This window comes from Ranitomeya variabilis, chromosome 4 (genome assembly GCF_051348905.1).
Source record: "Ranitomeya variabilis isolate aRanVar5 chromosome 4, aRanVar5.hap1, whole genome shotgun sequence".
In the NCBI taxonomy this organism is placed as follows: Eukaryota; Metazoa; Chordata; class Amphibia; order Anura; family Dendrobatidae; genus Ranitomeya; species Ranitomeya variabilis.
The window spans coordinates 116,866,505-116,892,047 of record NC_135235.1 but is presented as its reverse complement, the minus strand read 5'-3'; the positions used below and the strand labels follow the sequence as shown (position 1 = coordinate 116,892,047).

The 25,543-nt window shown below is 46.2% G+C and overlaps 1 protein-coding gene across 3 annotated transcripts in view; it reads right to left on the bottom strand.

The window, feature by feature from the left end:
• Positions 1–7,064: 7,064 nt before the first annotated feature.
• Positions 7,065–25,543, bottom strand: part of WNT8B (Wnt family member 8B) — a 188,453-nt gene continuing 169,974 nt past the window's right edge. For all 3 annotated transcript variants that reach the window (XM_077259142.1, XM_077259144.1, XM_077259143.1), the window contains one exon: positions 7,065–9,138. In XM_077259142.1, coding sequence (XP_077115257.1) covers positions 8,572–9,138 — 567 coding nt within the window. In that variant the 3' untranslated portion in view covers positions 7,065–8,571. The remainder of the gene's footprint in view (positions 9,139–25,543) is intronic.

Here is a 25,543-nt window from a genome sequence, read left to right as displayed (position 1 = left end):
GATTGAAGTTCATTCTCTGTCCTCCGGAGTACACGCCAGCGCAAGGCAATATTGCCTTGCGCAGGTGTGTACTCCGGAGGACAGAGAATGAACTTCAATCCAATATTGCGGCCTGCATGCAGCCAGCGGGTAAGGAAAGGGTGAATCAAACACCCAAAAACCCCGCTCATATGACCCAAAACTGGTTCCGCCAAATTCAGGTGACAGGTTCCTTTTAAGGATGCAACCAATGTCATTTGAGTAAGTAATTGTTGATCATTTTATCACTTGACAACTTTACACTGGGCCATAAACAAATGATTGTGTGAATGATTGTTATAACCTTGTGTAAAAAGTCCTTAAAATTTACTTTGGTCCAAGCTAAAAACTAAAATGAAAATTTACCCAAAAATAATAATTTCACATTGCGTTCTGTGCCCCCATTGGGGCATACTTCCACGTCCCCTGCAAAAACGGGGTCTGGATGCATGCGCCAACGGGGCCAGTAGACTGTAATGGTGACGGCATAACGAACATGCTCTCTGCCATGCACTTTTTTCGGAAGTGTACGCCTACAGGAGGTGGACTGTTGTGAATTCGCTTTTTGCTCCCTCTAGTGGTTACTAGTTTTTTGACTCTGGTTTTTCTGTCATTCCTTTTATCCGCACCTGGGTCGTTAGTTAGGGGTGTTGCTATATAAGCTCCCTGGACCTTCAGTTCAATGCCTGGCAACGTAGTTATCAGAGCTAGTCTGCTGTGCTCTTGTCTACTGATCCTGGTTCCAGTTATATCAGCTAAGTCTGCCTTTTGCTTTTTGCTATTTGTTTTGGTTTTGTATTTTTGTCCAGCTTGTTCCAAATCTATATCCTGACCTTTGCTGGAAGCTCTAGGGGGCTGGTGTTCTCCCCCCCGGACCGTTAGACGGTTCGGGGGTTCTTGAATTTCCAGTGTGGATTTTGATAGGGTTTTTGTTGACCATATAAGTTACCTTTCTTTATTCTGCTATCAGTAAGCGGGCCTCTCTGTGCTAAACCTGGTTCATTTCTGTGTTTGTCATTTCCTCTTACCTCACCGTTATTATTTGTGGGGGGCTTCTATCCAGCTTTGGGGTCCCCTTCTCTGGAGGCAAGAAAGGTCTTTTGTTTTCCTCTACTAGGGGTAGTTAGATTCTCCGGCTGGAGCGTGTCATCTAGAATCGACGTAGGAATGATCCCCGGCTACTTCTAGTGTTGGCGTTAGGAGTAGATATATGGTCAACCCAGTTACCACTGCCCTATGAGCTGGATTTTTGTATTCTGCAGACTTCCACGTTCCTCTGAGACCCTCGCCATTGGGGTCATAACAGTTTGCCAGGCCTGTATTAAATGTTTAATGCATTGCAGAAGAGGGATTATAAGAAAGAAGATTCTGAGTTTTTTTTTTCTTCTTCCCCTTTACCTCAGAGTGGCTATGCTTGCTGCAGACATGAATGTCCAGACCTTGATTACAAGTGTGGACCAGCTGGCTACTCGTGTGCAGGGCATACAAGACTATGTTATCAGAAATCCTAGGTCAGAACCTAAAATACCGATTCCTGAACTGTTTTCCGGAGACAGGTTTAAGTTTAGGAATTTCATGAATAATTGTAAATTGTTTTTGTCCCTGAGACCCTGTTCATCTGGAGACTCTGCTCAGCAAGTAAAAATTATTATTTCGTTCTTACGGGGCGACTCTCAGGATTGGGCTTTTTCGCTGGCGCCAGGAGATCCGGCATTGGCTGATATTGATGCGTTTTTTCTGGCGCTCGGTTTGCTTTATGAGGAACCCAATCTTGAGATTCAGGCAGAAAAGGCCTTGCTGGCTATGTCTCAGGGGCAGGACGAGGCTGAAGTGTATTGCCAAAAATTTCGGAAATGGTCCGTGCTGACACATTGGAACGAGTGTGCACTGGCCGCTAATTTTAGAAATGGCCTTTCTGAAGCCATTAAGAATGTTATGGTGGGTTTTCCCATTCCCACAGGTCTGAATGATACTATGGCACTGGCTATTCAAGTTGACCGGCGGTTGCGGGAGCGCAAAACCGCAAATTCCCTCATGGTGTTGTCTGAACAGACACCTAATTCGGTGCAATGTGATAGAAAAACCGCAAATTCCCTCATGGTGTTGTCTGAACAGACACCTGATTTAATGCAATGTGATAGAATCCTGACTAGAAATGAGCGGAAAATTCATAGACGCCGGAATGGCTTGTGCTACTACTGTGGTGATTCTACACATGTTATCTCAGCATGCTCTAAACGTATAGCTAAGGTTGTTAGTCCTGTCACCGTTGGTAATTTGCAACCTAAATTTATTCTGTCTGTAACTTTGATTTGCTCACTGTCGTCTTATCCTGTCATGGCGTTTGTAGATTCAGGTGCTGCCCTGAGTCTTATGGATCTGTCATTTGCTAAGCGCTGTGGTTTTACTCTTGAACCATTAGAAAATCCTATTCCTCTTAGGGGTATTGATGCTACGCCATTGGCAGCAAATAAACCGCAGTATTGGACACAGGTTACCATGTGCATGACTCCTGAACACCGCGAGGTGATACGTTTCCTGGTTTTACATAAAATGCATGATTTGGTTGTTTTAGGGCTGCCATGGTTACAGACCCATAATCCAGTCCTGGACTGGAAGGCTATGTCAGTCTCAAGTTGGGGCTGTCGTGGTATTCATGGGGATTCCCTGCCTGTGTCTATTGCTTCTTCTACGCCTTCGGAAGTTCCTGAGTATTTGTCTGATTATCAGGATGTCTTCAGTGAGTCTGAGTCCAGTGCACTGCCTCCTCATAGGGACTGTGACTGTGCTATAGATTTGATCCCAGGCAGTAAATTTCCTAAGGGAAGACTGTTTAATCTGTCGGTACCTGAACATACCGCTATGCGTTCATATATCAAGGAGTCTCTGGAGAAAGGACATATTCGTCCGTCTTCTTCCCCTCTTGGTGCGGGATTCTTTTTTGTGGCAAAAAAGGACGGATCTTTGAGGCCTTGTATTGATTATCGGCTTTTAAATAAGATCACTGTCAAATTTCAGTATCCTTTACCGCTGTTGTCTGACTTGTTTGCCCGGATTAAGGGTGCCAAGTGGTTCACCAAGATAGACCTTCGTGGTGCGTACAACCTTGTGCGCATTAAGCAAGGTGATGAATGGAAAACCGCATTCAATACGCCCGAAGGTCATTTTGAGTACTTGGTGATGCCTTTTGGGCTCTCCAATGCGCCTTCAGTTTTTCAGTCCTTTATGCATGACATCTTCCGGAAGTATCTGGATAAATTTTTGATTGTTTATCTGGATGATATTTTGGTTTTTTCTGATGATTGGGATTCGCATGTGGAGCAGGTCAGGTTGGTCTTTAAAATTTTGCGTGAAAATTCTTTGTTTGTCAAGGGCTCAAAGTGTCTCTTTGGTGTACAGAAGGTTCCCTTTTTGGGGTTCATTTTTTCCCCTTCTGCTGTGGAGATGGACCCAGTCAAGGTCCGAGCTATTCTTGATTGGACTCAGCCCTCGTCAGTTAAGAGTCTTCAGAAGTTCTTGGGTTTCGCTAACTTCTACCGTCGTTTTATCGCTAATTTTTCTAGCATTGTGAAACCTTTGACGGATATGACCAAGAAGGGCTCCGATGTAGCCAACTGGGCTCCTGCTGCCGTGGAGGCTTTCCAGGAGTTGAAACGCCGGTTTACTTCGGTGCCTGTTTTGTGCCAGCCCGATGTCTCACTTCCCTTTCAGGTTGAGGTGGATGCTTCAGAGATTGGAGCAGGGGCCGTTTTGTCGCAGAGAGGCCCTGGTTGCTCTGTTATGAAACCTTGTGCCTTTTTCTCTAGGAAGTTTTTCGCCTGCCGAGCGAAATTATGATGTGGGCAATCGGGAGTTGTTGGCCATGAAATGGGCATTTGAGGAGTGGCGTCATTGGCTCGAGGGTGCTAAGCATCGTGTGGTGGTCTTGACTGATCACAAAAATCTGATGTATCTCGAGTCTGCTAAACGCCTTAATCCGAGACAGGCCCGCTGGTCATTGTTTTTCTCCCGCTTTGATTTTGTTGTCTCGTATTTACCAGGTTCAAAGAATGTGAAGGCCGATGCTCTTTCTAGGAGCTTTGTGCCTGATGCTCCTGAAGTCGCTGATCCTGTTGGTATTCTTAAAGATGGAGTTATCTTGTCAGCTATTTCTCCGGATCTGCGACGTGTGTTGCAGAGATTTCAGGCGGATAGGCCTGAGTCTTGTCCACCTGACAGACTGTTTGTCCCGGATAAGTGGACCAGCAGAGTCATTTCCGAGGTTCATTCCTCGGTGTTGGCAGGTCACCCGGGAATTTTTGGCACCAGAGATCTGGTGGCCAGGTCCTTTTGGTGGCTTTCTTTGTCAAGGGATGTGCGGTCATTTGTGCAGTCCTGTGGGACTTGTGCTCGAGCTAAGCCTTGCTGTTCTCGTGCCAGCGGTTTGCTCTTGCCCTTGCCTGTCCCGAAGAGACCTTGGACACATATCTCCATGGATTTCATTTCTGATCTTCCGCTATCTCAGGGCATGTCCGTTATCTGGGTGATATGTGATCGCTTCTCCAAGATGGTCCATTTGGTTCCTTTGCCTAAGCTGCCTTCCTCTTCCGATCTGGTTCCTGTGTTTTTCCAGAACGTGGTTCGTTTGCACGGCATCCCTGAGAATATTGTGTCAGACAGAGGATCCCAGTTCGTTTCCAGGTTCTGGCGATCCTTTTGTAGTAGGATGGGCATTGATTTGTCGTTTTCGTCTGCTTTCCATCCTCAGACTAATGGACAGACGGAGCGAACCAATCAGACTTTGGAGGCTTATTTGAGGTGTTTTGTCTCTGCTGATCAGGACGATTGGGTGACATTCTTGCCGTTGGCTGAGTTTGCCCTTAATAATCGGGCTAGTTCCGCCACCTTGGTTTCGCCTTTTTTCTGCAACTCTGGTTTCCATCCTCGCTTTTCTTCGGGTCATGTGGAGCCTTCTGACTGTCCTGGGGTGGATTCTGTGGTGGATAGGTTGCAGCGGATCTGGAATCATGTGGTGGACAACTTGAAGTTGTCACAGGAGAGGGCTCAGCGCTTTGCCAACCGCCGCCGCGGTGTGGGTCCCCGACTACGCGTTCGGGATTTGGTATGGCTTTCTTCCCGCTTTGTTCCTATGAAGGTCTCCTCTCCCAAATTTAAACCTCGTTTTATTGGGCCTTACAAGATATTGGAAATCCTTAATCCTGTATCTTTTCGTCTGGATCTTCCTGTGTCGTTTGCTATTCACAATGTATTTCATAGGTCCTTGTTGCGGCGGTACATTGTGCCTGTAGTTCCTTCTGCTGAGCCTCCTGCTCCGGTGTTGGTTGAGGGCGAGTTGGAGTACGTGGTGGAGAAGATCTTGGATTCTCGCCTCTCCAGGCGGAGGCTTCAGTACCTGGTCAAGTGGAAGGGCTATGGTCAGGAGGATAATTCCTGGGTGGTCGCCTCTGATGTTCATGCGGCCGATTTAGTTCGTGCCTTTCATGCCGCTCATCCTGATCGCCCTGGTGGTTGTGGTGATGGTTCGGTGACCCCTCACTAAGGGGGGGGTACTGTTGTGAATTCGCTTTTTGCTCCCTCTAGTGGTTACTAGTTTTTTGACTCTGGTTTTTCTGTCATTCCTTTTATCCGCACCTGGGTCGTTAGTTAGGGGTGTTGCTATATAAGCTCCCTGGACCTTCAGTTCAATGCCTGGCAACGTAGTTATCAGAGCTAGTCTGCTGTGCTCTTGTCTACTGATCCTGGTTCCAGTTATATCAGCTAAGTCTGCCTTTTGCTTTTTGCTATTTGTTTTGGTTTTGTATTTTTGTCCAGCTTGTTCCAAATCTATATCCTGACCTTTGCTGGAAGCTCTAGGGGGCTGGTGTTCTCCCCCCCGGACCGTTAGACGGTTCGGGGGTTCTTGAATTTCCAGTGTGGATTTTGATAGGGGTTTTGTTGACCATATAAGTTACCTTTCTTTATTCTGCTATCAGTAAGCGGGCCTCTCTGTGCTAAACCTGGTTCATTTCTGTGTTTGTCATTTCCTCTTACCTCACCGTTATTATTTGTGGGGGGCTTCTATCCAGCTTTGGGGTCCCCTTCTCTGGAGGCAAGAAAGGTCTTTTGTTTTCCTCTACTAGGGGTAGTTAGATTCTCCGGCTGGAGCGTGTCATCTAGAATCGACGTAGGAATGATCCCCGGCTACTTCTAGTGTTGGCGTTAGGAGTAGATATATGGTCAACCCAGTTACCACTGCCCTATGAGCTGGATTTTTGTATTCTGCAGACTTCCACGTTCCTCTGAGACCCTCGCCATTGGGGTCATAACAGTGGACCTCCAGATGCAGTCTAGTATGTCTGAGTGTCTGTCTCCTGTAGGTGTAGACTCCCGAAAATGATGCATGACAGAGCACATGTTCGCTGTGCCGTCACCATTACAGTCTAGGCCCCATCGGTGCATGTATCCTGACTAGTGTTGAGCGATACCGTCCGATACTTGAAAGTATCGGTATCGGAAAGTATCGGCCGATACCGGCAAAGTATCGGATCTCGCCGATACCGATACCCGATACCAATACAAGTCAATGGGACTCAAGTATTGGAAGGTATCCCTGATGGTTCCCAGGGTCTGAAGGAGAGGAAACTCTCCTTCAGGCCCTGGGATCCATATGAATGTGTAAAATAAAGAATTAAAATAAAAAATATTGATATACTCACCTCTCCGACGCAGCCTGGACCTTACCGCTGTGAACCGGCAGCCTTCTTTGCTTAAAATGAGCGCATTCAGTACCTTCCATGACGTCACGGCTTCTGATTGGTCGCGTGCCGCTCATGTGACCGCCACGCGACCAATCAGAAGCCGTGACGTCAACTCTCAGGTCCTAAATTCCTAGAAGGGAATTTAGGACCTGAGGGATGACGTCGCGGCTTGTGATTGGTGGCGTGGCGGTCACATGAGCGGCACGCGACCAATCAGAAGCCGTGACGTCATGGAAGGCCCTAAACGCGCTCATTTTAAGCAAAGAAGGCTGCCGGTTCACAGCAGTAAGGTCCAGGCTGCGTCGGAGAGGTGAGTATATCAATATTTTTTATTTTAATTCTTTATTTTACACATTAATATGGTTCCGATACTGATTCCCGATACCACAAAAGTATCGGATCTCGGTATCGGAATTCCGATACCGCAAGTATCGGCCGATACCCGATACTTGCGGCATCGGAATGCTCAACACTAATCCTGACCTCATTTTGCGGGGGATTTCGGATGTATGTCCCAACACGGACACAGAGTGCAATGTGAAAGCATCCTTAGGAAAGTTAGATGGAGCTCCACGTACTCTTTGCAAAATTGAAACTGAATTACAATTTTGCCTGGCAAAGTTCTCAAAGCCTCTCATTGTAAGTATTATAAAAGTATAAAAATAAAATTCCCTTAGCAACAATGGTTACCAGAAAATACAAGGGTTATTTCAACATCAATTCATCAATTCAACATCAATTCATAAAGGCAAAAAACAACACTTAACAACACTAATCCAGTGTTACATCAAACGCTAAATTTTGTCTCAAGACACATCATTAATTCAGTAGTATTTTGTGGTATAACTCCTTTATGAAGGGGTAAGGACAATTGTTACTATATATTTTGTATACCTCATTGTGTATGACATATTCTGGTAAAATTACAAGCAAATTCAAAGTTTTTAGAAATAATGATAATCAGAAAATATTCACTTCATGTTTGTGTTCCACTTGGTGCATACATCTGTTTACAATTTTAAACCAAAATTAACAGAATAACAATTAAAAAAACCTACTAAGTATTGGACTATCTCTATGCATAAAATGCATGAATGTTTCCTGAAAAATGTAGACCCAAAGCTAAAAAGAGAAATATCTACAATGACCTTAAAATAAACTTAATGGCAAATAGAAGTGTCCTTTCTGTATCTAAAACACATCCGTAACAAAGGCACCCCTATATTTTTATATATCCACATATTCAAAACCGTGGCATATAGAATTTTTAAAAATTCTTAAGAAAACTTCTGAAAAGATCGTAATAGATTTTTCTTGCGATTGGATTACAATTTGAAATTCCAACTAATTGATGTCTATAAAACTGTAAAAGCAGTGGTATAATTTGAGGCCCCCGTGATACAGACCCCACCAACTAGGGCCATTTGTAACACTGGTGTCTTTCTATTTGGGCTTACATTATATCATTACATCTACATGCCTTATAGTTACGCTCCATATGGACTATAATCAAGTTTGTGAGGTGCGGAGAACTTTGCAAGGAATTTCATCTTGGTGACAGTCCTCATAACCAAAAATTGATGAAGGTTGTATGTATTTTTTTTTTATGTTGAGAACATGAGAATGCATTGTCTGGGATGCAATACAGCTCAAACAGTTGCAAGCTTTCAGTATAACTGCACATTTTATTAGTCCACTTAGTAATTGCAAAAGGAAACCATATCACCGTATTGAGTCACCAGGTGGCCAGATCCATTCTTCGTTCCGGCTATAAGGCTTTTATAAACAATACAGTTACAGAAAAGTTAGTAAAAGTCTAATACTTCTTCTTTAGTTTAGTTTCTTTCTTGCGTGTCATGCCACCTCCGCTCCTCTCACGCTTCTCCTTCTTGACACAGAAGTATTTGGTCACGCTTTTTCTGCATTGCTCACATTTTACAGCACAGCACCAATGAAATTTGCAGTTACAGCTGGAGACCATATCTGCTCTTCTCTCCTCAACAATCAGACCACAGTCTATACACAGGCGCTTGCAGCTTCTCTTTTCCCATTTGTTGAGCATTTTGCCTCTTTTAAGACATTCTCTGCCTTCAGTCCCAAGAAGACCCAGAGTTTTGTTCTCCAGACAGTAATCTGGAGAATCTTCCAAGTGAACGAGCTCTTTCTTCGAGATAGAACTGAAGGTTTCAGCTATGGCACCTCTGCTGGCGGCACTGTTACCAGCTCCCTGCAGCAGGTCCACCTTAAGAGCTTTGTGATATTTTTCTTTTAAGTAATAGCCCACCTCTCTAAATTCAGGAAGCTGAAGCCAGCAAGTTTGGGTAGTGCAACTTCCTGAGACCCCATGACATTTACATGTCCGCTTCATGGTGCTTTTCACTGCCTACGTAGGAAAGAAAAATACATGTCAACAACCATGTTCCCAGAATATCAGCAAATGGAGAATTGACATCTGGTGGCTCTTAGTTTTGCAAAACTGGCTTAATTGTTAAAATGATTTACTTTTACCACATTAAAAATCCCCTCCAAACAAACATGTCTAATAATGCAATGAATATAACTGTAATAAAGTTAAAGTTTGAGACTAGACATATACATTTTATGGGAAGTGTATCATCTGCATTTCTTTAGTATACTATTATTACCTAAATATTTTACTTTATGGATAGTTGATTCTTTGGTTTGATTAAAGTTTCATGCTTATGAGCAAGTATTATGATACCCAGAATGTTGATGACTACTTGTCAGAGGGCTTAGAGACTAGTGAACAACCATAATGTTCTATAAAACCTCTGTGAATCACGTATGTGTTTTATCCGTGATTTTCATTAAAGTGATACCCATTAAAGTGTATGGTGCCATTTGCGTGTCCATATTATGTTTGCAGGCCACGTGTGCGCAAAAACAAAAATCACAAAGACGTCCATTTTTGATCCAAGTCAAGGATCTAAATTACTTGTACAAGTCTATGGATCTGTGAAAATCACAAGCAGCATCTATGTACCATCTATGTGCTATTTATGATTAATGTTGCATTTTATATAATGGCCTTAACTCATGGTCCCATTGTTGTCACCTTGCTGCTTATTTAAAGAAAACTCCAACGACAAGAGTAAAAAATGAAGGTTATTATTACAATGGTAAATATATAAAAACTCAATGTGTATGCCATAGACCACCATTATCATATATGGTGGTTATGCGGCTCCAGGACCTTAGCAAAGATGGCATTGCATATTGTTTTCACCACCAATCTGGAAGTACCTCAATAGATGAAGAATCTGCTTGTCCCTCACTTAATCTCCATCGAGCCTAGTGAGCCCCTTGTATCATAGATTACTAACCAAAATGCTCACTACATGGTAAATACCGATTTAAATTCCTCTGAACTGCAGAACTTGCAGCCATCATTATAAACAGGGACAACTGATGAAGAAGGCAGTAGGGCAAATTATAATGAAATCTCAACTATTCTGTGCTCTGGATGTTGTTGCCCGATCACAAATGGCACCTTGCTACATGGAGTGGGCAGCAGCCAATTAATCTCTCCAGAGCCAAAAGGCAACATGGACTTTTCTCATCTTCTACAATTGCTGCAATCTGGTCACAATTCTCCACCTCTTAATTAGTGGTCTCATGTATAACAATTGCTGATGTAAGACTATTCTTACTGAGTGTGTTGGGGGACACTCGCTTGGCCGCGATATTCAGCACACGGGCACGGGTTTTAAAAACAAAACAGTCCATACGGTTTATGATAGTGTCATAAACCGGGTTATGCACAGTTCCTTATGTACATCTCATGAAACACAACAGGCACCAACTGCTGATATTAACTTGCAGCTCTAAACACTTCATTTACGGCTTTGCCTCACGGACACTGAACATGCTGGATCTCTCACTTCGTCCAGTTATCATGGGCGTCCGTACGCCGAACAATTCACCAATGTCCCAAGTCACGTACAGCACATGTGACTCTGGGTCGCGGCCTCTACACACGCTGAACCTCACTCCGTTCAGTTGCCGTGGGTTACCACACAGTTCCTGTTACAAGCACCAACAGCTTATGGAGGTACCTTATAGGAGCTCCTGCTCCATCTGCTGACTCCGTGTCAGTCCTCTGGGAAAGCTGCCTCACGGGGATCACCAACTTGCCTGGCTGGCACACATTAGTCAGTCCAGGCCCTCCGGAGGACTGTAGCTTCCCCAAGTTCCACTGTGCGCTGCTCAGGAATCCGGTCCTCCTCCCAGGACCTCCCACGCCAGCATGTGCTTTCCAGGAAGCCTCCTCCCAGGCTTCCAACACAGGAGCATACACAGCCCACACACAGGCCCTCAGGAACCATGTGACCCACACCCTGGCCACACTATGTACCCGTAACCACACCCACAGTAATGGATCATATGGGCTGGTCACGTGATCCTGACATCACTGCAGGTCGATTCTCACGGCCTCAATACGACTCTGTGCACATACCGGGGAGACTATGCAGCGCCCCCTACCTGTTACAGGGGTCACTGCATCACATATCCCCCCCCTCTGTTCAAACTTGTGGGGTTGAACACCTGTCATACACGTGGAGTCACGAGACATGTCACGCACGTTACCTTGCCCTACCAGTCGAGAGAACCGTCTCAGTCGGTTTTGAGCATCACATACAACCATCCAGTTGAGTTTACCCCGCCCCCAGCGGTCAACATGTAGGCCTTGAGCTTTGGCCCTTAAGTCACAGTCTGTCTGTGTCACCAAACCTTTAGTCAAGTTTATCTCTTTACTCGACCTTTCTCTCCAGGGTCGCCACCCACGGTTGGTGCGGTCATTAGTCCCACTTACAGTCGAGACTATCAACTGTTCAGAGTCTGACCCTCCATCACTACGTCTACTACTGTTCATGTCCCTGGGAGTAGGACTGCCACTTTCAGATATTCGGCCACTTTGTCTCTCTGAGCGTCCTTGGTGGTCAGCCATTCCATTCTTTGGAGGGTCCCTTTTGTTTCCTTTTCCTTGGGAAGAAGGCGGCCGCCACCTTAGGTTCTGCAGCTGTTTATTGACCTGCCGTCTGTACAGTCTTAGGTGCTCTACTTCTCTCAGTTATGCCATGCGATACCTCAGGAGCATCCGGATATTCCCTAGACTCTCCTTGGACCCGACAACCAGGAATGACACCATCCCATCTTCACCCACCTGGGCCTCGTCATCAGCCGGAATCCTTAGTCTCTTCACACCGGATTTATCCACCATCTCCTGCATCACTTTCCCAAATCTGCCAATGAGCTTCGCTACCAGAGCTCTGGGCACTTGGACTGTGTCCTCTACCAAGCCCAGATGACTTTGAGCTTTCCTGGCTTGCTCCAAACAACGAGTGGCCTCATTATTCCTCAACAGGATCATATGTTTCGTGCGGAGGCACTGTAGGTGCATGTCCCTCAGGACAGCCACCCTCTTCACTGTGACTTCCTTAGTAGACAGTACCACCAACTGTTTCGTCTCCAGTGCCCAGTGCACACTACACGCTTCTACTGCCTTTTTAAAGGCCTCATGCACACCCTCACTGGTACATGCATCTTGCGCCTCTTCGGGTACATCTATCACGCACTTGAAGAGCGGAGTCTCACTTTCTTCAGGAACGGACGGCTCCTGCTTTGCCATGGACCTTTCCACCAAGACACCTGTCACAACCGGGTGACTATCTTGTTCTGCTTTTAGCGCCAACTCCTCTTCAGCTTTACCCCTTTACCCTCTTCCAGACCCCTGGTCAAGATGGGCATTAGCAGCTTCACCTCGTTACCACTCTGGTACTGGCACGGGAAGTCTGCGACCACCACCTCTTTGTCTTGTAGAGGGCCTTTTAGTGCTTCTCTGAGCACTACAATGTCTTCCTTTAGGGTCTTATACATACTTTGCCAAGTGAACAGGTGACCTCTGAGCTCAGAGACTTCCTTCTCCAACCCATCCACCCTGTGCTCAGCCGCTTGTCTCAGGACCCTTTCTCGTTCAACATGGTCTTTCACCGTCTCTTTAATCAATTCTATCTCGCTTTTCCCATCCTCTGGATTGGTGGAACATCCATCACTTGAGGAGGTATCTACTTCAGGCACCACTTCCTTGGTGGCCTCTTCCACTTCTGCACCCTCAGACTCTGCACGGTCAGGGTCGGCCCTCTCTTGGGTCTTAGCGGTGACATCATTAGGTTCATTCCTTTTCCCTGGGACTTCAGAGTACTTCATACACCCCAGGTCCTCGGCATCTTCCGTCAATTCTTCACACAGGACAACTGGTTCAGCCCCTTCGCCTCTTTTACGTCTCCGGCGACGAGAGGAAGACTTGCCATTTGTACCTGAGTCAACCTTACTGCACTCTTTCCCACTGGCATCACCGTCTGAATGGGAGTCACCACCAACCGTCACCACAGGTCCTGGACCCCGTCCTCCACCCGTCACCACAGGTCCTGGACCCCGTCCTCCACCCGTTACCACAGGTCCTGGACCCCATCCTCCACCCGTCACCACAGGTCCTGGACCCCGTCCTCCACCCGTCACCACAGGTCCTGGACCCCGTCCTCCACCTGTCACCATGGCACATGCGCTTGTTACTGACCATGACTTGTCACAGTCACCCCCAGAGTCTGTGTCACACTCCACAGTACGATGACCCCGCAAGTCACTCTCTGTCTGGGTGTCAGCTCCACTTGTTTTATCCACCGGACTCCTACCAGACGTATTGTGGCACACTTCAGGTGACATCAGGTCAGTTAGTTGGGCAGTCGCACCATTTCCCTTGGTCAGGCCTACCTTAGGACTGTCACCTCTAGGGGGCGCCTTCTCAACATTACTACCTCCCATCCACATTATATCCACAAACACTTCACCCTTTTCCCACAGTGCTTCCAAATCTTGTCCTATCACCATAGGACACGGCAAGTTCGGGACTACAGCCACCTCATGGTATGTGTAAACCCCCTCTACGGCAATGTAGAGAGTGGCTACCTGAAGACGTTTAGTGTCCCCAGGTGACACAGAACTTCCTGGAAGGGTTCTCAGCAAAGACGCTTCTCTCCCCGGGTCCATCAACCCCCGCACACACTCTCCATCCAGCCAAAAAGGACACAGTCGTGACTCCTCACTGATTGCCGCCCCTTTTTTGGCTCCGCCCCCTTTTTGGGCCAGTGCTCTGCTTTTTGACACCACCCCTGTCCGGGATTCAGCCCCCCTTCGGGATTCCACCCCTTTTTGGGCCATTACCCTTGTTCGGGTTACCACCCCTTTTTGGGACTCCGCCCCCTTTTGGGCAACCATCTCCATTTGGGTCACGGCTCACTACTAGGGATACTCCCCTCCCTGGGACACACCCCGTGGACTTCCCCACGGCACTCAGGCCCCAGTTCGCACAGAACACCCCTTTGTCTCTGGGCTTGTACTGGCCCTTTAAGAGTCAGTACAACTTGGAGGAAAAGGGAGAGAGAAAAAAAAATTAAATTTTTTTTTTTCTTTTATATGTCACTTCACCAGCTCCTGCTGGTACCGCCACAGCTCCCGCTGCAGTCACATACAACCGGGACCTCCGGCTGCCAACCACAAGCCACCGCAGCTCCGCCTGCTGTGGAACCTCTTGCTGCCACTGCAGCTACGCTCCACAAGGCTCTACTGCCGACTTCGTGGACCCGCCAATCCACAGGACGCCGCTTGTCCCCTTCGTAACCCCGCCGAGTTACAGCCAGACGCTTGTCAGCTTCGTAACCCCGCCGAGTTACAGCCAGACGCTTGTCAGCTTCGTAACCCTGCCGAGTTACAGCCAGACGCTTGTCAGCTTCGTAACCCCGCCGAGTTACAGCCAGACGCAATCTTCGTGGCCCCGCCGAGCCACAGCAATTAACTGTGCGTGCTGGACCGTTGCCCGCATTCGAGCACCAAATGTAAGACTATTCTTACTGAGTGTGTTGGGGGACACTCGCTTGGCCGCGATATTCAGCACACAGGCACGGGTTTTAAAAACAAAACAGTCCATACGGTTTATTATAGTGTCATAAACCGGGTTATGCACAGTTCCTTATGTACATCTCATGAAACACAACAGGCACCAACTGGTGATATTAACTTGCAGCTCTAAACACTTCATTTACGGCTTTGCCTCACGGACACTGAACATGCTGGATCTCTCACTTCGTCCAGTTATCATGGGCGTCCGTACGCCGAACAATTCACCAATGTCCCAAGTCACGTACAGCACATGTGACTCTGGGTCGTGGCCTCTACACACGCTGAACCTCACTCCGTTCAGTTGCCGTGGGTTACCACACAGTTCCTGTTACAAGCACCAACAGCTTATGGAGGTACCTTATAGGAGCTCCTGCTCCATCTGCTGACTCCGTGTCAGTCCTCTGGGAAAGCTGCCTCACGGGGATCACCAACTTGCCTGGCCGGCACACATTAGTCAGTCCAGACCCTCCGGAGGACTGTAGCTTCCCCAAGTTCCACTGTGCGCTGCTCAGGGATCCGGTCCTCCTCCCAGGACCTCCCACGCCAGCATGTGCTTTCCAGGAAGCCTCCTCCCAGGCTTCCAACACAGGAGCATACACAGCCCACACACAGGCCCTCAGGAACCATGTGACCCACACCCTGGCCACACTATGTACCCGTAACCACACCCACAGTAATGGATCATATGGGCTGGTCACGTGATCCTGACATCACTGCAGGTCGATTCTCACGGCCTCAATACGACTCCGTGCACATACCGGGGAGACCATGCAGCGCCCCCTACCTGTTACAGGGGTCACTGCATCACACTGACCAAGCATTTATTAAGATTTTTATCTAGTTGAGGACACCTGCCAAACAGATATTGCGGCAGTCAGACACAAGATGTTATATCTATTGCACAGAGAGCAAGTCATCTTGAAGAAGATTACAATGCAGATATCAATGCATATTATAATTATCTATAGTATGTAAACTGTAGTATGTCTGTGATAAAATCAGAGACCTGCAATGCTACATTGAAATGTTTCTAATATAATCCTAGGCAATTTAGATCCACTGGATACAATCATAAAGATGGAAAGAGCACAGAGAGGTCTAAGTACCAAAAACTTAGAAGGAAAGACTTTATTTGCTATGTCATATACTTTCTTTTGAAAGAAGAAATTATGGTCAAAGTTCCCCAACTCTGATAGATTGAATTCTAAGGGACTCTGTGAAGGATGACACCAGAGAGATCATTCAGAATCACTCCACTGCCACCACATGTGACAAACCTGCACCTCGTCACCCAGCCTGGCGTCACTATTACGTCAGCGAGATCACGCGATGTGGTCTCCTCAATTGCACCAACGTGATGTTCCGCACTCCATGGGGAAACGTAAGGTCAGCTTGTCACAGTTTTACACACACCCCCCTCTCCACATGGGTCCAGGTAGGCATGTGGAGTAAGAGGATGTGGCCCATGCAGTCACTGATGTGGCACCTCACTCGCTCACAACCCTGACAGGCTGAGAGGCCCTTTCACTAGAACCAGTAAAAAAGAGCGCTGCCAGCCCATTAGCACTGCCACTAGTTCCTCATTAGATATAAACCCCGTCTGTTAATGGGATTATATTGGGCTTGAAACCAGCCCCGGTAGCATGGGAAGATAAATCGAGAAACAGACGTGTGGATCAAGATAAAAGAGCAGCCCAAGGTTAAATTATATATTTTATCGCCTTAAGGGCACACTAGACAATACATTATATGCACAATGGTTACACATATACAATGGTTAGATACACAAATACAGATAGCGGTAAGACAAAAGAGTTAAACAGAATACATGTCTATTACCGTGTGATGTTAGATTATGGGTGCACTGAATCACAGGGAACATAGGCTGCCATCTGTCTCCTTGGTCCCTTCTAAGCACCTTACTCAACACGGCCCCCACTTCCAAGTGGATTAAATGCATGACAAAGAGAAGGACCAAATGGCTGTACACTAGCCTGTATCTTCTTTGGGTTACTCCCCTCCTGCTCTACTGGCTGAACCTAAATCCCCTCCCCTTGCTTTTGCAGCTGCAAACTCTGAAACCTATGAAAGATCATAACTCCTTTCTGGACGGTCCTAGGGTGGTGGTTCTGGTGCCATTGCATCCAGCTGAGCCCCTGCTACGTGTTAAGACCAAACACAGCTTTGTTATCTGGTTTCTATTGTCTGTTCTATTTATCTCCATATTCCTGGGTGCTAGAACGGGTCAAGACCCAGCTGGGCGTTCGCCATGTTCTCGGAAATATAACCGGTGTGTGGCCAGAATATACGGTAAGTCCGTATTCTCCTTATGAAATCATAGCTGACTCAACAAAACAGTTAGACCACATGATTTGGATCCACATGGCAAGCAAGGCCTTTTGATCTGGTCTGAGCCACCTCAAGCTATGAGATCTGTCACTCATAGACTTTGAGGTTTGACCCCCTTGCTGAGCTAGCTGCACACTGACAAACTGAAAGGTGTCTTATAATCCCATGACCCATAGGATACAAATGATTGGCAAAAAATTATATCTCCAATAAGCTTCACAGACCCAAAGTCAACTATATCAGGATTCATCATCACTGATTCTCCAACCAAGCAGAGCCCTACATCCCCTCCTGGATCTAATATGTGATCAAGATATATCTTAGGCCCTCTTCACACATCTTGCTGATTCCTGCACTGCAGAAACCAGTACTGGGGAGATCTGTGGTCTGTGTCCATGTGCCATCCGTGTGTATGTATGTGACATTCGTGTGGCATCCATGTGTCTGTATGCTGTCCCTATACGTGTGTTGTCACTTTTCTGTCAGTGTGATACTTATGGAATGAAATGCAGCATAGAAATTAAAGAGTTTTATGTATTAAAGATGTTCAAAGATAGAGATAGACAGAGATGAGGAACATAGATAGATAGATAGATAGATAGATAGATAGATAGATAGATAGATAGATAGAAATATGTCAGTGTTATTTCTAATTAGTGCTTTGCATGCTTATTTTTACAGTATTTAGTTGTTTTTATTTTTTAAATAAATATATAAAAGAAATAGCGTTGGGTCCTCTTTAATTTTCATAACCAGCCAAGGGAAAGCTGATGGCTGTGGGCTGATGTTAATATTCTGGGAAGGGCCAATAGCTATAAAGGTTCCCAGGCTATAAATATCAGCACACAGATGTTTGCTTAGCCTTTACTGGTTATTACAGGGGAGCACACGGATGTCACATACGTACACACGGATGGCACACAGACACGGACCACAGACCTCACAGTACTGGTTTTCCAGTACAGGAATCACAGAAAAAGTATAAATGGGGGTGTGGAGACGCAGGGGAGTCAGTGGTTACCGTGGTCCGTTAGCCGAAACCACATGGACCAGGGATCATCTTACTGAACGCCCGCTCTCCTTTTCCCGTGGGCGTAACGCTACTCAGACAACACAGGGTGAGGGTAAAACAGTGTGAGCAGGAGCCGAGTGTCATGCTATTGTGCGCCGATCTTCGTGTGCAGTCCGATATTTGGCACACACCCATAGACTTGTATGGGTATGTGCCCTCCGATATACGCTGCCAATCGCAGCATGCAGCAATTTTTTTTGCCAACTTGGCATGAGAAAATAAACGCTAGTCAGCACTGCTCCATAGTATAACATTGGGGCGAGTGCTATTCGATGAAACATCAGAGATATACGTTGGCTATTTGCCAGTCTGAGCGAGTCCTAAAAATAAGAAAACAAAAGAAAAATAAATGTATTTGGTATCATATCTAAAAAAAGGTTTGATTATTCAAAATATAAAATTATTTAAACCGTACCTTACATGCCCAAATTACCATTTTTCTGCCCACCACATTTCCCCCCAAAAATACAATGAAAAGCAATCAAAATGTCATATTTACCACAAAATTATATAAATAAAAATGTCAGTATTCTGCAACAGTGAATCTGTGGCCACATCAGTGACAAAATTCCTCACTACTGCGACCTCTGGATTGGCTGCAAACCCTGTGACAATCATCCTCCTTCACTCTGGGCAAGGCCCGTGTCAGCACCTGCGCAAGTGCAATACTCACCTCTTCCCGTTCCTCCACTGCGGCGTCCTCCGCGTCCTCTGACTGTGACATCTCATGTCAGAGGGCGTGATGATGTCACGTCTGTGCGCCCTTTGCCTGAACAGTCACAGTTCAGAGAGCTGGAATACGCTGACACTGAGGAGTCCGGCGCAGAGCAGCAGCCAGTGAGAAGTGTATGATGTATTAGTATTTCATTTTTTTTAATGTTTGGAGCAATATATTTGGACCATCATATGTGGCCCATTATATATGGAGCATTATATGGGTCCCATCATACACTGAAGCATCATATATGGGGCCCGTTATATATGGAGCATTATATGGGGCCCATCATAGAATGGAGCATCATATATGGGGCCCATTATATATGGAGCATTATATGGGGCCCATCATACACTGGAGCATCATATATGGGGCCCATTATATATGGAGCATTATATGGGGTCCATCATACACTAGAACATCATATATGGGACCCATCATATACTGTATGGAGCATTATATGGGGCCTATTCTGTGAGGAGCATTAATTATATGGGGCCCATTATATATGGAGCATTATATGGAGCCCATCATATACTGTATGGGGCATTATATTGGTCCTACTCTGTATGGAGCATTATATGGGGCTTACTCTCTTTGGAGCAATATATACGGGGTCCATTATATACTGTATGGAGCATTATATGGGGCCCATTATATATGGAGCATTATAAGGAGCCCATCATATACTGGAGCATTACATGGTGTCCTGTTGTGAACTATACTTCTTGGCTCCCTCTTGTGGTCACTAGTGGTTTGGCACTTGGATTGTCTTTTCCCAGGTTGGTACTCACCTGGTTCGTTAGGCCTGGGGTGTTGCTATTTAAACTTCCTGGATTCTCAGTCCAGTGCCTGGCATCGTTGTAATCAGTTCATTTCTGTTTGCTCCTGTCTTCAGGTCCTGGTTCTTTGCAAGATAAGCTAAGTCCTGCTTTCTTATTTTTGTTTATTTGCATTGTTCATATTTTTGTCCAGCTTGTACAATTTGTGATTCCTGATATCGCTGGAAGCTCTAGGGGGCTGATATTCTCCCCCCTCACCGTTAGTCGGTTCGGGGGTTCTTGGATATTCAGCGTGGATATTTTGCAGGGTTTTTTGCTGACCATATAAGTCATCTTACTATCTTCTGCTATTAGTCAGTGGGCCTCTCTTTGCTAAAATCTAGTTCATTCTTACGTTTGTCTTTTCTTCTTACCTCACCGTTATTATTTGTTGGGGGCTTGTATTAACTTTGGGGGTCTTTTCTCTGGAGGCAAGAGAGGTCTTATTTTCCCTGACAGGGTTAGTTAGTTCTCCGGCTGGCGCGAGACGTCTAGAATCAACGTAGGCACGTTCCCCGGCTACTGTTAGTTGTTTGTGCTAGGATCAGGTATATGGTCAGCCTAGTTACCACTTCCCTATGAGCTGGTATTTATGTTTGCAGACTTTACAGTAATCTCTGAGATCCTCTGCCATTGGGATCATAACAGTATGCCAGGCCAAGTGAATAGTTAATGCATTTCAGAAGCGGGATTAAAAGAAAAGAAGTTCTGAGGTTTTTTTTTTTTTTTTTCTTCTCTTTCTTCCTTCCCCTTTTTCTCTGAGTGGCTTGAAGCTTTGCTGCAGACATGAATGTTCAGACCTTGATTACTAGTGTGGATCAGCTTACTGCACGAGTGCAGGGCATTCAGGATTTTGTTGTTAGTAGTCCTATGTCAGAGCCTAAGATACCTATTCCTGAGCTGTTCTCTGGAGATCGATTTAAATTTAGGAATTTTAGGAATAATTGTAAATTGTTTCTATCTTTGAAACCTCGTTCGTCTGGAGATTCAGCTCAGCAGGTTAAAATTGTTATCTCCTTCTTGCGTGGCGACCCTCAGGATTGGGCTTTCTCGTTGGCGCCAGGAGATCCGGCATTGGCGGATGTTGATGCGTTTTTTCTGGCGCTCGGATTGCTTTATGAGGAGCCTAATCTTGAAATTCAGGCAGAAAAAGCTCTACTGGCTATCTCTCAGGGCCAGGATGAAGCTGAAGTGTATTGCCAAAAATTTCGGAAATGGTCCGTGCTTACTCAATGGAATGAATGTGCTCTGGCCGCAAATTTCAGAAATGGCCTTTCTGAAGCCATTAAGAATGTGATGGTGGGTTTCACAATTCCTACAAGTCTGAATGATTCTATGGCGTTGGCTATTCAGATTGATCGGCGTTTGCGGGAGCGCAAATCCGCTAATCCTCTGGCGGTGTTGTCTGAACGGACACCTGTCTCAATGCAATGTGATAGAATCCTGACTAGAACCGAACGACAAAATCATAGACGTCAGAATGGGCTGTGTTTTTACTGTGGTGATTCTACACATGTTATATCAGCATGCTCTAAACGCCTAACCAAGGTTGTCAGTCCTGTCACCATTGGTAATTTGCAGCCTAAATTTATTTTGTCTGTGACTTTAATTTGCTCATTGTCTTCCTGCCCTGTTATGGCGTTTGTGGATTCAGGTGCTGCCCTGAGTCTTATGGACTTGTCGTTTGCCAAGCGCTGTGGTTTTGTCCTGGAGCCTTTAAAAGTTCCTATTCCTCTCAGAGGAATTGATGCTACGCCACTGGCGGAAAATAAACCGCAGTATTGGACACAAGTGACCATGTGCATGACTCCTGAACATCGGGAGGTGATTCGTTTTCTTGTTCTGCATAAAATGAATGATTTGGTCGTTTTAGGTCTGCCATGGTTACTGACCCATAATCCAGTTTTGGATTGGAAGGCTATGTCTGTATCGAGTTGGGGTTGTCAGGGAATTCATTGCGATTCTCCGCCGGTGTCTATTGCTTCTTCTACTCCTTCAGAAGTTCCTGAGTATTTGTGTGACTATCAGGATGTATTCAGTGAGTCCAGGTCCAGTGCTCTTCCTCCTCATAGGGACTGTGACTGCGCTATAGATTTGATTCCTGGCAGTAAATTTCCTAAGGGACGATTATTTAATTTGTCTGTACCCGAGCATGCCGCGATGCATTCTTATGTCAAGGAGTCTTTGGAGAAGGGGCATATTCATCCATCCTCTTCCCCTCTTGGTGCGGGATTCTTTTTTGTGGCCAAGAAAGACGGGTCTTTGAGACCTTGTATAGACTATCGGCTTCTGAATAAAATCACTGTTAAGTTTCAGTATCCTTTGCCACTATTGTCAGACTTGTTTGCTCGGATTAAGGGTGCCAAGTGGTTCACCAAGATAGATCTTCGTGGTGCGTACAACCTTGTGCGCATTAGGCAGGGAGATGAATGGAAAACTGCATTTAATACGCCCGAAGGTCATTTTGAGTACTTGGTGATGCCCTTTGGGCTCTCTAATGCTCCTTCAGTGTTTCAGTCCTTTATGCATGATATCTTCCGGAAGTATCTAGATAAATTTATGATTGTCTATCTGGATGATATTCTGTTTTTTTCTGATGATTGGGATTCTCATGTAAAGCAGGTCAGGATGGTGTTTCAGGTTTTGCGTGATAATGCTTTGTTTGTGAAGGGCTCAAAGTGTCTCTTTGGAGTGCAGAAGGTTTCCTTTTTGGGTTTTATTTTCTCCCCTTCTGCTGTGGAGATGGACCCAGTCAAGGTCCGAGCTATTCATGATTGGACTCAACCCACGTCTGTTAAGAGTCTTCAGAAGTTCTTGGGGTTTGCTAATTTCTACCGTCGTTTTATCGCTAACTTTTCTAGCGTTGTTAAACCTTTGACGGATATGACCAAGAAAGGTTCTGATGTGGCTAATTGGGCTCCTGCAGCCGTGGAGGCCTTCCAGGAGCTGAAGCGCCGGTTTACTTCGGTGCCTGTTTTGTGCCAGCCTGATGTCGCACTTCCCTTTCAGGTTGAAGTGGATGCTTCTGAGATCGGTGCTGGGGCTGTTTTGTCGCAGAGAGGCTCTGGTTGCTCTGTGATGAGACCATGTGCTTTTTTCTCTAGGAAGTTTTCGCCTGCTGAGCGGAACTATGATGTTGGTAATCGGGAGTTGTTGGCCATGAAGTGGGCATTTGAGGAGTGGCGTCATTGGCTCGAGGGTGCTAAGCATCGTGTGGTGGTCTTGACTGATCACAAAAATCTGATGTATCTCTAGTCTGCTAAGCGCCTGAATCCTAGACAGGCTCGTTGGTCATTGTTTTTCTCTCGTTTTGACTTTGTGGTCTCGTACCTGCCTAATTCGAAGAATGTTAAGGCTGATGCTCTTTCTAGGAGCTTTGTGCCTGACTCTCCTGGAGTCTTGGAGCCAGCTGGTATTCTTAAAGAGGGAGTAATCGTGTCGGCCATATCTCCTGATTTGCGACGTGTGTTGCAGAGATTTCAGGCTGGTAGACCTGACTCTTGTCCACCCGACAGACTGTTTGTTCCTGATAAATGGACCAGCAGAGTTATTTCCGAGGTTCATTCCTCGGTGTTGGCAGGGCATCCGGGAATTTTTGGTACCCGAGATTTGGTGGCTAGGTCCTTTTGGTGGCCTTCCTTGTCACGGGATGTGCGGTCATTTGTGCAGTCCTGTGGGACTTGTGCTCGGGCTAAGCCTTGTTGTTCTCGTGCTAGCGGGTTGCTTTTGCCCTTGCCCGTCCCGAAGAGGCCTTGGACACAAATTTCCATGGATTTCATTTCTGATCTTCCGGTGTCTCAAGGAATATCTGTCATCTGGGTGGTGTGTGATCGTTTTTCTAAGATGGTCCATTTGGTGCCCTTGCCTAAGTTGCCTTCCTCTTCCGATCTGGTTCCTTTGTTTTTTCAGAATGTGGTTCGTTTACACGGCATTCCTGAGAATATCGTGTCCGACAGAGGATCCTAGTTTGTGTCCAGATTCTGGCGATCTTTTTGTGCTAAAATGGGCATTGATTTGTCGTTTTCATCTGCCTTTCATCCTCAGACTAATGGCCAAACGGAGCGAACTAATAAGACACTGGAGGCTTATTTGAGATGTTTTGTTTCTGCGGACCAGGATGATTGGGTGACCTTCTTGCCATTGGCTGAGTTTGCCATTAATAATCGGGCTAGTTCCGCTACTTTGGTTTCGCCATTCTTCTGCAACTCTGGTTTTCATCCTCGTTTCTCCTCGGGTCATGTTGAGTCTTCTGACTATCCTGGGGTGGATTCCGTGGTGGATAGGTTGCAGCGGATTTGGAATCATGTTGTGGACAACTTGAAGTTGTCACAGGAGAAGGCTCAGCGTTTTGCCAACCGCCGCCGCGGTGTGGGTCCCCGACTTCGTGTTGGGGAATTGGTTTGGTTGTCTTCTCGGTATGTCCCTCTGAAGGTTTCCTCTCCTAAGTTTAAGCCTCGCTTTATTGGTCCTTATAAAATTTTGGAAGTTCTTAACCCGGTTTCTTTTCGTTTGGATCTTCCGATGTCGTTTGCCATTCACAACGTGTTCCATAGGTCTTTGTTGCGGCGGTACGTTGTGCCTGTGGTTCCTGCTGTTGAGCCTCCTGCTCCGGTGTTGGTTGAGGGTGAGTTGGAGTACGTGGTGGAGAAGATCTTGGATTCTCGTCTCTCTAGACGGAGGCTTCAGTATTTGGTCAAATGGAAGGGCTATGGTCAGGAGGATAATTCCTGGGTGGTCGCCTCTGATGTTCATGCGGCCGATTTGGTTCGTGCCTTCCACGCTGCTCATCCTGATTGCCCTGGTGGTCTTGGTGAGGGTTCGGTGACCCCTCCTTAAAGGGGGGGTACTGTTGTGAACTATACTTCTTGGCTCCCTCTTGTGGTCACTAGTGGTTTGGCACTTGGATTGTCTTTTCCCAGGTTGGTACTCACCTGGTTCGTTAGGCCTGGGGTGTTGCTATTTAAACTTCCTGGATTCTCAGTCCAGTGCCTGGCATCATTGTAATCAGTTCATTTCTGTTTGCTCCTGTCTTCAGGTCCTGGTTCTTTGCAAGATAAGCTAAGTCCTGCTTTCTTATTTTTGTTTATTTGCATTGTTCATATTTTTGTCCAGCTTGTACAATTTGTGATTCCTGATATCGCTGGAGGCTCTAGGGGGCTGATATTCTCCCCCCTCACCGTTAGTTGGTTCTTGGATATTCAGCGTGGATATTTTGCAGGGTTTTTTGCTGACCATAAAAGTCATCTTACTATCTTCTGCTATTAGTCAGTGGGCCTCTCTTTGCTAAAATCTAGTTCATTCTTACGTTTGTCTTTTCTTCTTACCTCACCGTTATTATTTGTTGGGGGCTTGTATTAACTTTGGGGGTCTTTTCTCTGGAGGCAAGAGAGGTCTTATTTTCCCTGACAGGGTTAGTTAGTTCTCCGGCTGGCGTGAGACGTCTAGAATCAATGTAGGCACGTTCCCCGGCTACTGTTAGTTGTTTGTGCTAGGATCAGGTATATGGTCAGCCTAGTTACCACTTCCCTATGAGCTGGTATTTATGTTTGCAGACTTTGCAGTAATCTCTGAGATCCTCTGCCATTGGGATCATAACAGTGTCCATTCTGTATGGAACATTTTATGGGCCCATTATGTATGAATCTGTCATGCCCTCAGCTGCAGGCCCGGTCTCTGCTGCGTAGGGAGACTCTACAGGCTGCTGAGCCCACCAACGTGACCCAGCTAGTAGAGCTCCTTCTAGAATTCAACCGCCAACATGAGATGCAGACCCGCTTGTTGGACTACATGACCTCCATGGATGATCGGTTAACTAAGGTACAGCATCCGACGGTTGTGCCCACTCTGGGACCCT